Here is a 15,982-nt window from a genome sequence, read left to right on the forward strand (position 1 = left end):
ATTATTATTATTATTATTATTATTATTATTATTATTATTATTATTATTATTGTTGTTGTTGTTGTTGTTGTTGTTAACAACTTTTTCAATGAGCACGAGTGTGATTCAGTGTTTATTTTATTTTATTTTTTGCCGTTAAACCCTCCACACAGTCTCCATCCCTCCACCCCAGCTCTCCCTCTTCGGCCCTGTGCGGTCACCTTAGCTCTGACTTCATGAACAAGGAGTTTGGGCTCCCTGTGTTGTTATTGAGACTAACTGTGTGACTGAGAGGAACGGCTGCTAAGCCCTTGATCGCCCATTAGGCCTATTTATCTGTAATCTCCCTCTTCAAAATAAAGTTTTTTTGTTATTTGAGATGCGTAGCTAGCCGAAATGTTAGTTAAGAGTTGCGTTTCACTGTTTATTCTTCAAATTGTCTGATTACATGGCCTCACAACTGGCGCTAGACAGCATTTGTCCCGCGCTCTCAGGCCAGCCAATCAGAAGGCCGTATTACTGCATGTCCAAACATGCCCGGCTCACGCAACGCTCAGAAGAACGTGAAGTATAATACTTGATGTATAAACTTATAAACATGTATAAACGTTCGATTTGGATGGAGCAAATACTATTCGGAACAGTACTATATGTAAGTAGGAAGTATGTTTTATTTTGTAACTGCCCTAATCGTTTGTTTTTTAGAAATGTCATGAAATCGCTCATATGATCATCGGATTCCGAACTAGACATGTCAAACTTCAAAACGTTCTCTAAACGTTGTGCCCCATACAAAATTTCATCTTCAGATACTAAACTCGCCATCGAATCTAGCTAAATGTCCGTATATTGGTCTCTAAGTGACTTTGTCTTTGGTGTAGAATGTAGTAAATAATATGTTATGTTGACACTTTTAAATTGAAAGCGAATGTTCGCAGACATTAAAATGCAATCGGCCCGCTAACATGCTCACAGAATCACAAAACCTTTGTCAATGGGTTTCGTAATTCAAGCGAAACTAAACCCTTGTAGCTTTACACCGTTGGCATTAGTTCTCAGGTCAGCTCATTGTTGATTATAATTGTCGCAAAAAGTCTCCTAAATAACTGGGTTAAAAATTCCTTGGAAATCGATGATTCAGCACATTCTTGTCAAACAACCACAACAATATCTACAATCTTAATAGTCGCGAGTGAGATCTAAAGTAATTCTTTACTTAGGTTTGTTGTTGTCGGTATTTATTTATCGATTGTGTTGTACTCAATTCACTTAAAAAAAATTTAACTTGTGGTGGTGTACAGTAATCGTGAAATGGCTTCCACGAGTCTTCGCTATTCGATAGACGTACTTACTATAATAAAGCCTCCCATTCTAATAAACCAAGAAACACAATGACTATAATAAAAAGTTTACTATCGCTTACTATAGTCAATTGATTTTCATGGCTTTTCCATTTTATTTCTGGTACAATATTATTTCTAGCTTGACTTATTCAGCCGCTAGAAAGGACGAAAATTGTGTAATCTTGATTCCCTTTTGAAAAAAAGTCATCCACGCTTTCTTTTACAAATCATTTTCAATGAGAAAATTAAAAAGAGTAATATGACTACAAGTTTTGACAAAATTATATAGTTTCTCGTTTTCTTAACAGTGACTCTTTCCCATCACCTAAATTCGCTGCTTCATTTAGAATCGAAAATGGTTTTCAAATATATACTTTTATATATATTTTTTTGTATGACAATTCCACGATAGATTTCCCTTGCTCGTGTTCTTCAAACAATTTCAACGACGCAACGTTTAGTTGCCCAGGAGATTTTTATTGTGTGTTTATGTATTCTTGCATCGCGCGAATATTACGTCTTTATAAAACGCAGCATGAAAATAAATTTGTCTTGAATAAAGCTCAAACTGTGAAGAATTGAAACCCATGCTGAGATCAATTCGCTATAAACTCCGGGTAATTTTTATTGTCATTGTTGATTTGTCACGACATTCTTACAGAATACAGATAACACTGTTTATAAACATTTGTAAAGGATGCAGAAATAGGCGATGTTTTAACAAAGTATTTTAGCCTTTTAGACCGCACTTAAAATAGGCCTAGATACCTGCCTAGACCTAGAATCCCTGAACGGGATGAGCCGATTACGCGAAAAATTGTTTTTGTTTAAAAAAACATTTCCGTTTTTCGAATTTTCTATTTAGAAAATATTAGCTCCTGTTTAACAGAGTTTGGTGCCGATACTACCATTTTACACAATAAATAGACCCTTGTGAAAGTCTACGTGAATGAACTTTCCTCTAATTGATTCACAATAATCATAATCACGATAATGTTTTCATTGCTGAAAAGTGGATTTGTGCCAAAGAATCACCCTATCATCGTAAAAGCTCTAACATTAACTAATTTTGGCTTTAGGGAGCTTATTGGCGAGGTAGGAGGGGGTGCGCTAAAGGAAACCTTGGAGATGTGTCATTTCTTGTATTATTTGACAAACCAGGTTCTGCATGCACTATCGAACTTAGAATGCAAGTGTCGTAAGCTGCAGTGATTCATGAGTAACGTATAAATGGCTGAATCGATCTCTGAGAGCCATGTAGATGTTCACAGGCACATAAACAAGAATGTTAAAGCTTTCCAGACCTTAATATGTTTTTATTTACGCTAGATTGTTTATTTATTCGATACCCATGGTGCACTGCGGGTTACGACAGGTGGATTCTCCGAGTGCAACCTAATTTGAAATAGTTGTATAATTAGTCTAGTTATCTATTTATTTATTCTTTTTCACGTTTTATAATTATGTTCCATTTTTAGAGCGTTATCCTAGCAGTCGCGGGCTCTGGTTGCCCGGATGGGACATTCAACGAAGGGGACAAGTGTTGCAAACTCTGTCCGCCCGGGACGTTCCTTGTGACGCCATGCGGACGGAACAACACAACGGACTCTGTGTGTGATGCCTGCCCTGTAAGCACAACCACAAACGTGGTAATATGAGGAGAATGGGGACGTCGCTCAATGAGAGTCAGGGGGATTCGGGTGACATACATGAGAAGACAAGTAGAATAGGGGCGTCACCCATCGGAAGGCGGGGAAATTTAGGTGTCCCATAACAAAAAAATATAATTCAAGTTAGCGGGCTTCTCTTGTAATCAAATGTCTAGGCCATCCTATCTTGGACATTGATGAATATACAAACTTGCAGGCGGCGGATCACTGGGAATGGTCCCAAGAATTTGAGTGAGTGTCACGTCAAAGATGGCCGGCGGCTCTCGCAGATTCTAGGTCGACCGCACTGCAAACAGGGCAGCATACCTTCACAACTCTGGAATAACTCCATTTTGCTTTCTCTTAGATAAACACGTTCATGTCCCACGCAAATAGAGACACAAAGTGCGAGGCCTGCACCCCATGCCCCAACTCAATGTTCATAGCCACGCCCTGCTCCCCCACTGCTGACACTATATGCAGCTGTGCAGAGGGAAAGTACTACGACACAGGACTTCTCTTCTGTAAGGAGTGCACCGTGTGCCGGGTGGGGCATGGGGCGACAAGGCCATGTAGCACGAAATCCGACACAGAGTGCCACCCTTGTGAGGCAGTGAGTATATCTTTGTTTCTTTGTGTGTTATTCAAACCCCGTGCAATTAGCGCCAGCACGTCAAGTATTGCTAGTGCAAACTATAGGTAGAACCGTATCCAGGATTTCTCTTGGGGGAGTGTGAAATCCGAAAAAGCGTACCTTTGGGGGGGGATTTTCTGATAAAACAAATCTGACCACCCCCGGAAAAACAAAAAGTTTATCTTTTAATTTCATTGCAGTAGTATCTCCACAGGACGTTAATTATCGGATTTGGCTACAAAATGTTTTGACTTTTAGATTTATGACATATCAAGGTGATCTAGTTTTATACCCCCCCCCCCCCCCCCCCACCACCACCACCACTACCACCTGGGTACGGGCCTGATGGGCTCGCTCAATTGATCACCGTGTTGAGGAACCACCTTAATTTTCACCATAATTTTCAAACAGCTTCTGCTACATGTTTTTTTTTCTATATTGAGTTTGTCCCTCAAAGAGTCACTTGATTTCTAAAATTGAATAAACATTTGTTTATTCAATACTTCTGGATCCTCTAATGTGTACATACTATACTGTCAATATTAGCTCTTTGTAGTTCGGCTGCATATAAAATTTTGGAATTAAAAAAATGAGCCATTCCATTTCGCATGTTTTCTACAGGGCACGTTTTCGGACAAGGAGAGTTTGTCCGAGCCTTGTCGGCCATGTCGAGTGTGTTCGACGGGTTATGTGATCGCGACGCCGTGCTCCTCGGTGAACAATACAAAGTGCACCAAGTCGAGGAACACAAGCAAACCTTCGTCTACCACGAGCAGTAAGTCAACCTTCGAATCAGGGTATAACAACAGCAAACCTTCGTCTACCACGAGCAGTAAGTCAACCTTCGAGTCAGGGTATAACACAAGCAAACCTCCGTCTACTATGGGCAGTAAGTCAACTTTCGAAACCTCCGCACAAGCAAACCTCCGTCTACAACGAGCAGTAAGTCAACTTTCTAGTCAGGGTGTAACACAAGCAAACCTCCGTCTACTATGGGCAGTAAGTCAACTCTCTTATCAGGGTGTAACACAAGCAAACCTCCGTCTACCGCGAGCAGTAAGTCAACATTCGAATCAGGCTGGTGAGTTGCTGGTTAGAATAGGGAGTTTAGCAAGGGCGATGACAAAGATCACGGCAACGGCTCAGAACATTTGAAAATTAGAATGCACACATTTCATGCACATATTTGAGCCGTTTTCCTCTAAGCGGGGTAGGTAATTGTCGGGAGTCGAGTGTCGGTGGTATGACGTCGAGGGTAGAGGGAGTATTTATTTCCAAAAGGATGAATATCTTAAAATTCATCACACAAATGCAACCCGTGAGAGGAATGATGCGTGAATGTTTATGAGTGCCTCGGGGTGTTTAAAATGAGCATTCAATTTTCTTGCGGCCCAGAATATTGGGATACGGGTATTATATATACTCGGTATTCCTGAGTGTGGATATAAATTATTGTTATATGAAAAACTAATGGCAGTTCTTTGTTGACTGTGCTTTCTCAGTACTCCCGCCCAATGAATCTTGCAACAAATTGAACTTATAACATTGCTTAAAAATCTTAAACATTGGCTATAAAAAACTTTGATAAAGTTGGCAAAAGGCGATTACGCACAACGGTGAATTGCACTAAGAAATAACGTGACATTTTCAGTGGCATATTTTCATCAAAATTGATACACTTATGTTTACGGCCGCAACGCCAGATAGCGACGATTTCTTTCTTTCGATGAAAATGAATAAGTTTCTTTTTGTTGTTATTTTATGTTGCCGCGAAATGCCGGAGCGAACGTGATTTCTCAGTGCAAGTCGCCTGTTACTTTGTAGTCAGTGGAGAGATGTCAAGAGATTTGATTGAGAAGATGAGTCTGTCCATTTTTACAGAACCTTCCCCCGGGACAAACCATACAATCCTGCGCCCCTCGAGTCCAGAGTGGATCATCCCCACGATTGCGGTGCTAGGTACCCTCCTGGTGCTGCTAGCGATAGTGGGCCTGTACCACTTCCGCACGTGCATCAAAGCGTGCCTAGAGGAGCCTCCGGATGTAGAGGAAAACACTGAGGTGACGGATCAAGGTACGTAGATGAGGGAATCGGAGCAGTGTGTTGAAAAACTGGATGAGATCGGTGGCGTTACTTGCATGTGGAAATATATCAGACGTAGTAAGTAATTTATTATACATGCTACGCGCGCTCTCATTGGTTGATTAGCGACCCTTACAGGAATTTATGCGGCCTCGAATTTTCACGTCATTTTATAGCCCGTGAGTTTATTGGGCAATAAACAAAACTCTCAGGCCCGGTGTCAGAATTTTGAGGAGGGCTGGGAGTGGGAGTGGTTTCATATGGCCATTAGGCCGTTTATCGTGTTACACTGTTCTAAAATTTATTTCATCTTCCAGTTGAGTCGGGAGGTCCTCCCGAAAATAGCAACAATGACGGCAAACTATGTTGTTTTTACTGCTAAACCGCTTTTTGTAATCCAGCATTCGATATAACAGAATTTCCATTTCAGTGCTTGTCGATAAAAACGCTTCAAGTATATTGAATGACGGAAGCCAGAAGGCAATTTAGCAGTTGGAAATCGTCACCGAGATTCGCAATATTGAAAACTGCCAGCGGCGTAGCCGGGATTTTTAACAGAAGGGGGCCCAAAAGGCCCATTCAAGGCATTTTGTCCTGTATTCTAGACAATGTCTCATACATTTATTGTATTTTTGGCTGCTAGAAAGGGGGGGGGGGTGTTGGGCCCCCCTGGGCCACCCCCCTGGCTACGCAACTGACTGCACCCATTGCCCCTAGTCCTCTTCCTCCCTGCTTCTGCCCTCCCATGAATATTATTTAAGTGTAATGCCTGCCTAGAAATGATTTCAAAGCCACGATTTCTTTATTCTTTTTGTTTTTTCAGAACTATCTATGCCCCTTAATCCCATGGTAGAAGAGCAAGCACGGGGTTTGCGTGGACGACACAAGAGCGTTCCACGTCGCTCTAACCATAACAGAGACTCGAGCGACTCAAGCACAGGCTCGCAAGAGGGCACCCGGGGAAAAGGTATTACCGCCATTTTCGAAATTCTACCACAGGTAGTCCAATATTCTGTATTTGTGCCTATAAATATTTTACGAAAACAAAACATAACTTGCTGAAAACAAAAATGTAGTGTATTTGTGCCTATTAATATTAAAACTAAGAAAGGAAAACAAAAACAAAAATGTAGTTTATTATTGTGTTTGTTTACGTTTTGTGTGTTTTCTGGTCATATTAAAGCGTCGTTAGTGTTTTTGAAGAATCCCGATTCAAACAATAGGGCCCCGAATGGTCTTTGGCGAGCACTTGCGAGCTTGCAAGCACCCGGTTTTTTTATGCGTGAGCGAGCATTTTTTAGTTGTTGAATAAATCGAGCAACAGCGAGCACATCGAAAAATACAATGCGAGCAATGTTCAGAACGGATTCTTCAAAAACACCAAAGACGCTTTAAAATGGCCAGAGAACATGCAAACGTTAACATAAACACAATACTAAACTACATTTTTTTTCTTTTCTGCAAGATATTTTTATCTTTCATAAAAATGTTTTTCGTCATAAGATCAATAGGCAAAAATACAGAGCTTGGTCTACCTGTGATTCTACAAACTCTGCTAAAACGCCTCCTGGCTTCTGTTATTCAAACTAACAGAATTACATTTGATACTTTTTTGACAATTTTTAGTTGACAACTATATTTGTTGGCATCTACGCTAGCAATTTTTCATGCGTGACTATTTTTAGTTGACTAGAAAAAGCTAGCTTTTGAGCAACTATAGTTGCCACATAAGAATTGCCCACTTTACTTCATCTACACTAGCAAATAAAAATTGTCAACTAAAAATTGATAGATGGGACTTGAACAGAGGTGGCGCGTTTGGAAACCATATCCATGCTGTTTTGAATGGCAGAAGCTTGAAAGCGATTTTATTGTTTTTGGTTATCTTTGGGGAAATCGCACATACCTAGTACTTGACTAGGAAACCCTACGATTAAATAAGGTACTAGGCACTTTTTTATATGTCAATATTTATTTCCGCAATATTTATTTTCTGTTGTTGTTTGGAACCAACAGAAGATTTGAAGATCTTACTGATATGAAAATTGTTATCTGCAGATGTCACAAAGCCAAGAACGAAAAAAAAGAATCATGAATAATCATACCGATGTACTATTAGTGAATAATTCTCTAAGTCAGGGTAAATCAAATTGATATCGTAATCTCAATCCGTTATTCCATTGGCTACGTTCCATCCCAAATCTTTTCGTAACGAATACTCTCTGTTGATTGGTCGATTCGGTAACACAACACCTCCAAACATCACAGTACCTCTGTCACAGTACAAAGTGTTGTAGTACTAGCTCGAGCATAAACGAGAATGAAGATTATATGTGCCGGGGCGACAAAGACGGGCACTAAGTCCATGGCAAAGGCATTACGAATGCTAGGTTATACGGTATACGACATAGCCGAACAACTTGGAGAGTTCGCCGATGAATGGACGGATCTTATAATCGAGGGAAAATTACCCGACTTCAAATCAATGTTTCACGATATAGACGCTATTACGGATTATCCTGGCAGCTTTTTCTTTGAGGAGATTCTAGCAGCTTTCCCGCAAGCTAAAGTAGTGCTTACTGTGCGAGATGAGGACGCCTGGGCAAGGAGTTTATCGTTAGAGATAGCGGAGACGGCTAAAATGTGGTCGAAGAATTCTGTGCTTGCTTTTTTGTCGCCAACGTTTGCCAAACTTAAACGAATAAGCTTGATAATGGAAACTGCCATGTGTGGAAACTTCACACCGAAATCTACTTTTATTCATCGGAAATTCATTCACATGCATAACAATCGCGTCAGAATAAACGTCCCTAAAGACCAGTTACTCGTGTTCAGTGTAACGCAAGGTTGGCAGCCGTTGTGTGACTTTCTAGGTCACGCAATACCAACACCTGACTTCCCTCATGAAAACAAAAAATGCGAATTCACGAAAAGTGTGTCAATTTCGTTTGGCGGCACTAAATGGGAGAGACAAATTATTAGGGAAGCTATAACCAGGATTTCCATTGCAATAGCAATCTTGGCTTTTATTGTTTACAATAGCATTTGCTGAAAAACCAAGGTACTGTACATGTTTTCTTAACATATTCTGAAGTGTTGGTTTTATATTTAACCTTGTTTTGTATGATGCTTATTTTATGTATCTCTGTTATTCTAGTCATACTTGTAAGGGATCTGCCCGCAGATGTTATACAATCCCTTGCACTGATGCTTAACCCGTCAAGCAGCAATGACTGGACGCGGCTCGCAAGTGAACTGGGCTACACAGCACTACAAATAGCTAACTGGAAGCTAGTCCCACTTCAAAGCACACAACAAGTCCTGCATGATTGGGGAACTCGTGATACCAGTACAGTGGAAAAGCTATATAGAACTCTTATATCCATCAAACGGGATGACGCTGCCGCGAAGCTGAAAACCTTCAGATAAAAACGTTATTGTTGTTTGAAAAAAAGTTGGCGGTTGATGAATGGGCTGTTCCACGCCCTTAATATCCTGTCCACATGTGACTTGCACCAAGAAATCACAAAATAACATGGTTCCTTAGTACAATCCTCTTTGGTACATAGATGGAGATGTGTCGCAGCTGGCTCTATCTTAAGAAAGAACATTTAACAATGAAAACATGGAGTTTTTCAAGCACAGAAATGTCTACGCTTAACTCAGCTGTGCCTAAGCTTGTACCAAGATGTTTTGCATGGATTCCCAAGTGGTTAACTTGTAGAGGATGATAGTAGGAATTTAAAAAGGTGAATGAAGAAACTATGTTGACATAAACATGTCATGAACATTAAAGAAGGCAAATCATGCCACCATGTTATGCTCCTGCTCAATGCTGCGTCACACAAGGCATATTTACATCGGTTAATTAAGCAAGTCACTGAGATATTTTCAATCAAATATCATCAATAACGAATTAGACCTCATTCATATATTGTTATTTTGAAGTTTCTTGTGAATTGAGCGTTGCATTTTCAATTATAACTAATAACAAAGGAGTGGTTGATAGACATTCTTTAAGAATGTAATAAAATCTACAAACTTTTTAAAACATTTAAAAAAAATTAAAATTATTTTTATAAAAGTCAGTAACTTTAGTCTTCAGTTAAATTCTTACAAATTCCTCTTTGCCCCTAAACTTATTAGGGTTTGTGTATGTGTGTTTGTAGGGGGTAGGATGGGTCGAGCATAACCTTGCTTAAATGCCAGCAGAGGCTCAACAATTAAGCTTTTCTCATATTTGCAGTTGAAAGCTAGTCATGCAGACATGTTGCACTCCTACATAACATTGAGTCACTCTAAGGCCATAGCAAGGGGTAGGTCATGTGCCCTTTCCCAGATATTTTAAAGAATAATGTTTGTATTGCAAATGAACTGGGCTGAGCAAGCCCTGACCTCCCCCCCCCCCCTTTTTCAGATGTTTGGCTTAAAAATAACAAAAAAATATAAAGAAATCCACCTAAAAACAACGGCCCCTCCCTTCTTGTAAGCCTTGTTAAAATCAACTTTGTCAACGATCAACCCCGTCTGTTTTTATTGGAGTCTCCCCTGGGTTTCTGCATTGCACCTCTTCTTCTTGCTGTCATAGTTTCAGTCATTTTATAACAGTCAGACAGTCACTATTTTTTATCTTAATCTCTTGTCAATCACAGCAACATAACTATGGTACACATTTCCAATAGTAACTATGGTAACTATTGTCAATCACTCCAGCATTACTATGGTAACTATCAATGCAACAAGGTAGAGAAGATGACATTATGGTAATTATTGTCAATAACAAGGACAAAGACGTTACTATGGTAACTATTGTCAATCATTGCGGCATTACTATGGCAACTATCAACGCGAGAACCATGGGTAGGTACGAAGATGCTAACATCAAACTGGCACCTGAAAAGTAAGTAGAGATTTTTGATAAGGTTTATACATGGTTTATGTGCATTTAGCCACTGGCGACACCCAACGGCGTGGTTTTACGCGTCCAAAGAGAGAAAGCGCTGACAACAGGCCCTTTCGGTAAAATAAAAATTCAGGAATAAAGTCTGCATTTGATCGTCAATAAATAGCAATTAAATTTGATACTACAGTAATGACTGGAAGCTAGTGATAGAACGAGTTTGATTCCTTCATAAGAAAGTGAGAACTTACAAGTTTCTTTTGTGTTAAATTGATGCACACTCCATGGCCCCGCCCCTATTTCATTAGCAGCTGTCAATCTCACGGTGTAAGCTGATTGGTGCTTGAGTCCTTTGTACGTCCGTGATGTTAAACTAGGTCCTAGGTTCTCAGCCTTAATCACGGTCATCCCTTGCATGAGCTCTATCCTGATTATTGAGACTGCGCTACCACGACTGGTTGTCCAGCGGTTCCAGCTGACTTGCACATAGTCACACCCTACGGATAGGCGTATATGGGGCGGGGGTTCTGCTGGACCTGGCATGGGTGGAAACAATTCACAAAGAGTCTTGTGTGAAAATAAACACTTCGACGCGTTTATTTCTTGCGTTTCCGGTGCGGCTCTAACAGTGATAGAATTTCCCTATCAAATACCAAATACTATTGCGATAAAAGCTACTAAATAAATTAATATTAAAAACACTCTTTTACACTCCGACCCAAGAACTCGAAGAAAGACCAGGTAAAAAAAAATTTTCTCTCGATGTTATTGAGTGCGGATGTTTATATTTGCGTTCAAGCGCTTGCCCCCATATGAAGAAAACGTTGTCGTTTTGGGGGTCTGGTACCGAGGAAACTTCAATTCTTTTCAGAGACCTTCTCAACTAACTAAAGATGGTCACAGTAACTGTTTTTCTCTTCTGGTTACAAGTCATAAAGATTACGAAGCCCCTGGGGTACGCTTACCTTAAAAATTACAAAAATAATGTAGATTTTCCAAATAAGGAATATATTAGTTTCCTTATATGGAAGTGACCGCGTTTAGCAAAAACGACAATTTTGCGCTCAATTTTCTTGATATGGGATTTGCCGAAGGGGGGGGGGGAGTCATAGGTATGTATGAGGCGAGCTTTTTCCAATATGATATGCGATCTCCTTTTCAGATAACAACTTTTAAAACAAATAAATAAGATATGCATCGCTTGTTTTTTTCCTTTTTTAAAAGAATACACATAAGCCTACTTAGAATGTCTTGACTCACTTGCACCCAAAAACAGTGTCAGAAAGAGGGCAATGCAGCATCATGTGAAGGGTGACTTTGCCCCTTTGTGATGTTATTGCTGCAGCAATAGTAACGAGTCTAACCTGATTTGGAGACCTCCATGACGTGAGTGACCTCTCCCTGAGTATTCCTTGCGGTGCACTGGTAGAACCCGTAGTACTCAATACTCTTCGCTCGGGCCTTATAAACCAAAGAGCCACGTCCCTTAGTCACGTGACTCGTTATTACTTTGCTGTCTTTGTAGAGCTCCACCGTCGGCACAGGAAACCCATCAAATGTGCAATTTAGTTCGATTGGGTCACGATCAGCATAGTTTGACCACGTGACTTGGGTCGTCGATTCTGATTGGATAAGCTCAGGAGCGTCTACAAGAACATAATCATCAGTGATTGCTTGTCATGGAAATTCGAGTCAACTATACGCCTATTTCAGATAAAGTTTCACCCACAGGATTACGCGTATCACGTGTGGATTATACATGACAAAAACTCGATCTTTTGGAGACAGTCGCTCTCTAGGTCAATGGTTCCGCTTTTTGTATTGCCCCTGAACTGTTAGCCTCCTGCGCAGCCGTCCTTCGGCTGCGCAGGAGACTACTGAACTGTGTTCGTCTAGAATTCCCATGTTATTTTGGAGGAGTTTGTATTTACTACGATTTTGTAGGCAGTCATTTTCAAAAAAGGCCCAGACCCTAACGTTTAGATTGTCACAGGTATCCCGCTGGATCACCCAAGGCTCTTTTAAACCATTCAGAAAAACGATATAATGCGAATGTTAAAGAATAAAAAGAAGTCAAAAGTTGATTTCCCACAAGGGCAAAATTTTTTATTAAAACCATGCATTTTAAATGAATTTTTAAAGAACACCATAGCTTTTTTTCACATTGGCACCAGTCGGAAAAGTGGCTTGTAGCATCTAAGTATGGGATCTAGGGGGAGGGTTTAGGGGGTTAAACCCACCCCTTGGGCTGCCGTAAGCCATATGTAACAAACAAAATTACACCCTCCCCCCTTTGTCACTGAGCCAACCCCCCCGCTTAAGCGAAAAGCTAGATCCACCCCTGCATCCTTGCTTGTGTGGCACACACTCACATTCTACTTCTAATCGGACTGCTTTTGAATCCGTGTTCCCATAGCAACGATACAAGCCGGCGTCTGTCCGGTTAACGCTTTCAATGATGACGTCATGACGGAATCCATTGCTGAAGACATAAAGCCGGTTCGTCCGGTCATACGGGACAGAGTGTCCGAGAGGAGTGGTCCACATGATAAAGGCCTGTCCGGTCACCTGACACGATATGTTTGTCCGACTCCCTTCAGCCGCGCGATAACTCGTGAATGATATATTTACTCCGCCTTGAAGAAAACAAGGGAAATATTTTCATTAAATGCAGAGGGGATCCAAGGGGAAGGGTTTTTATTTGGGGGGGAGGGGTATGGGGGTGGCAATTGTAGTCTTATCCTGGGTCTTATCCTCGTCCAGTTCCACGTAGAGTTAGAATTCTTCCCTTAGTAAGCTTGGTAAATAAACCGTTCATGCTTGGGCTGTGCTAATAATAAATTTTGGATTAACTGTTTGCGCTAGCTTTCATTACATCAAATTTAAAGCAAATTAAATACCACTTCAGATATAGTGAGGTATTTATTGTATTCTCGAGCCGGAAGCAAATGCCGGACCCATGGTTTGATGGATGTTCTAGAGGACCATTGGGTAGTCATCTTACTTAAACGTTATACCACTATGATGATTGAAACCGCTCTCAGCGGCATCGTGTGTGAAGCGAAGTCAAATGAGCTAAGCCGCTGTTGATAATCACTGATCGTGAAAGTGTACTTGTGTGAACAGAAGGGATCACCAATACTCTGAATTACTCAAAGGCGAAATAATTTCAACAATAATCACTTTACGGCCCGCATTTTCATTATAAAAGATAGGGAATGTTCCCATACGTTTTATCCTGTAACTTTCATAGAATTTTTAGCTAAATTCGCTATCCCGAATAAAACTTCTGAAAATGTTCATCTATTATTTTATTTTTTAATTATTTCATTTATTTATTTATTTTCTTTTGAGGGCGTAGGGCTACAAAACATAATAGAGTCGCTCGGACGTACATAGTAGCCTCGACTTTTTTTTTTAAATAGACTTGATGGTATCTCCTAATATTCGCGATAACGTATCTAAATCAAGATAGTTAAGGCCAGACTCTATTCAATTCCATGGCCTCTGTGTCACATGAGTGAGTTCCAGCCTGAAAAAGCGCACCAAAAAAGTATGTACTTCTTAACGTTTATTATTATTATTTTAAATTGTTTGAAATAAACATCACAATTTAGTGTTTAGTACTTTGGATTACTTTATGGTGTATCTATATTATTTACTGTACATCCGGATACAAACTTGCCATAACAGCAACACCGCACCAACACAGATCCGCGTTCTGAACTGTCTAAACCTTTTCTTACAGCCTCATTGTCACATATCTTATATAATCTTCACCCAAATATCACCTATTAATAACGCAATCACAAAAAAAACAGACTTTTCACGAGTAAGTAACCCTGTAACTCATGAAAATATTATGATCCGTTTTATAATGCAATAATCAGCCGCAATAAAGGCTGCGATTCAGACTTTAGAATTTCCCGTTGTGATCAATCAAATTTCCTTACCTGAAACTCGAGTGAATTGAATACTTTCTATGAAGGACAACAGACATAGCACCCTCACCGCAGTTAGCATCTCTGTAGCAGTCACTGAGTTTCCTTGTTTAGCGAAGCTGGCTAAGGCTTAATGTCCCGTTGCGCGAGTGGTGATGATTCTAGCTGCGGTTTATTTGTTGCTTCTTTTGTATCCACGCAGCGATGAGGGCGCACGATTGCAACACAGAGCGATAACCGCAAAAGACTTTGTTGACAACTTCGGCTTGCAGGGACCCTCCTCCTCCCCGCTGCGTGATTTTACAGGGCATTTTTTTGGCGCGCGTTAGTTTAGTGTAAGTACGGCCCCCCTTTCGCCTTAGCGCCAAAAGGGTTTTTGGAGGGGAGGGGAGGGGGGATTTGATTATGAAGAAAGGATAGTATTTGTCTATTCCCACTTTGTCATGGTCATCACCCTGGGCATTCCGGTAAGCGCTTGGTACTTTCCCAGGCGCGTACCCAGGATTGGCTCCCCCCCCCCCTTGTACGCACTTGCGTCCCATTTTTGAGTAGCCTGATAACAGGTAATGGGTTATTTTTATCGCGGGGAAAACTCATCGTTTATTAGAACCTCCGCCACGACTCTTGAGTATTTCAACTCTTGAGTATTTCAAGAATTACGAGGCCGCTAGTGCAATACGCAAGTCTAGAGGAAAAATTGAATAACAACCTCTCGCATAGGCGTCGACCAAATGAGGAGGGCGTAGAGTAGCGAAGGTAGTAAATAGAGGGACACGAAGAATATTGTAGAGGGGGGCGTAGAGTAGCGAAGGTAGTAAATAGAGGGACACGAAGAATATTGTAGAGGGTGGCGTAGAGTAGCGAAGGTAGTAAATAGAGGGACACGAAGAATGTTGTAGAGGGTGGCGTAGAGTAGCGAAGGTAGTAAATAGAGGGACACGAAGAATGTTGTAGAGGGGGGCGAAGAGTAGCGAAGGTAGTAAATAGAGGGACACGAAGAATATTGTAGAGGGTGGCGTAGAGTAGCGAAGGTAGTAAATAGAGGGGCACGAAGAATGTTGTAGAGGGGGGCGTAGAGTAGCGAAGGTAGTAAATAGAGGGGCACGTAGAATATTGTAGAGGGGGCGTAGGGTAGCGAAGGTAGTAAATAGAGGGGCACGAAGAATATTGTAGAAGGGGACGTAGAGTAGCGAAGGTAGTAAATAGAGGGGCACGAAGAATGTTGTGTCAAAGGTGCTCGGACCCGAATGCGAGCGAGGGAGGGTGTCGTCGTCAGAACATAGAACGTGTGAAATGTAGGCCAGTACACACATACAAGCACCCTCCCTATAACCCAGCTCGCATTCCTTACATTCTTCGTCCCCTCTTTTTACTACCTTCACTAGGCCCATTTGATAAATATCTGGATTTTGACTCCAAAAGTGATTTCCGCTAAATGGAATTCGTGATTCGTG

The 15,982-nt window shown here is 40.9% G+C and overlaps 2 protein-coding genes across 6 annotated transcripts; one reads left to right on the forward strand and one right to left on the reverse strand.

The window, feature by feature from the left end:
* Positions 1 to 166: 166 nt before the first annotated feature.
* Positions 167 to 9,507, forward strand: LOC5504912 (tumor necrosis factor receptor superfamily member 16). 5 transcript variants are annotated; one of them, XM_048731993.1, is made up of 7 exons: positions 167 to 631; positions 2,801 to 2,968; positions 3,339 to 3,584; positions 4,227 to 4,437; positions 5,487 to 5,678; positions 6,511 to 6,654; positions 7,746 to 7,832. In XM_048731993.1, the coding sequence occupies exons 1-7, from the start codon at positions 560 to 562 to the stop codon at positions 7,784 to 7,786; spliced, it is 1,074 nt and encodes a 357-aa protein (XP_048587950.1). In that variant the 5' UTR covers positions 167 to 559; the 3' UTR covers positions 7,787 to 7,832. The 5 variants fall into 5 exon arrangements, with proteins under 5 accessions (XP_048587950.1, XP_048587947.1, XP_048587948.1 ...); XM_048731990.1 differs by lacking the exon at positions 7,746 to 7,832 and adding an exon at positions 8,845 to 9,507 and having other exon boundaries at positions 356 to 631; XM_048731991.1 differs by lacking the exon at positions 7,746 to 7,832 and adding an exon at positions 8,845 to 9,507 and having other exon boundaries at positions 379 to 631; positions 2,801 to 2,950.
* Positions 9,508 to 10,206: 699 nt separating this feature from the next.
* On the reverse strand, positions 10,207 to 14,819 carry LOC5504895 (netrin receptor DCC). Its single transcript, XM_001625730.3, has 5 exons — positions 14,541 to 14,819; positions 12,960 to 13,223; positions 11,952 to 12,233; positions 10,839 to 11,123; positions 10,207 to 10,580 (listed from the first exon to the last, which is right to left on the reverse strand). The coding sequence occupies exons 1-5, from the start codon at positions 14,608 to 14,610 to the stop codon at positions 10,504 to 10,506; spliced, it is 978 nt and encodes a 325-aa protein (XP_001625780.2). The 5' UTR covers positions 14,611 to 14,819; the 3' UTR covers positions 10,207 to 10,503.
* Positions 14,820 to 15,982: the final 1,163 nt, after the last annotated feature.

This window comes from Nematostella vectensis, chromosome 9 (assembly GCF_932526225.1).
Source record: "Nematostella vectensis chromosome 9, jaNemVect1.1, whole genome shotgun sequence".
Lineage (NCBI taxonomy): Eukaryota > Metazoa > Cnidaria > Anthozoa > Actiniaria > Edwardsiidae > Nematostella > Nematostella vectensis.

Coding starts and splice junctions, on each gene's coding strand:
- LOC5504912 (XM_048731990.1), top strand. CDS start 560: ATGTATAAACTTATAAACATGTATAAACGTTCGATTTGGATGGAGCAA. Junction 2,969..3,338: donor CTGTAAGCACAACCACAAAC/GTGGTAATATGA, acceptor GCTTTCTCTTAG/ATAAACACGTTCATGTCCCA. Junction 5,679..6,510: donor CACTGAGGTGACGGATCAAG/GTACGTAGATGA, acceptor TTGTTTTTTCAG/AACTATCTATGCCCCTTAAT.
- LOC5504895 (XM_001625730.3), bottom strand. CDS start 14,610: ATGCTAACTGCGGTGAGGGTGCTATGTCTGTTGTCCTTCATAGAAAGT. Junction 12,234..12,959: donor AGTCCGATTAGAAGTAGAAT/GTGAGTGTGTGC, acceptor ATGTTCTTGTAG/ACGCTCCTGAGCTTATCCAA. Junction 11,124..11,951: donor CATGGAGGTCTCCAAATCAG/GTTAGACTCGTT, acceptor CACCCATGCCAG/GTCCAGCAGAACCCCCGCCC.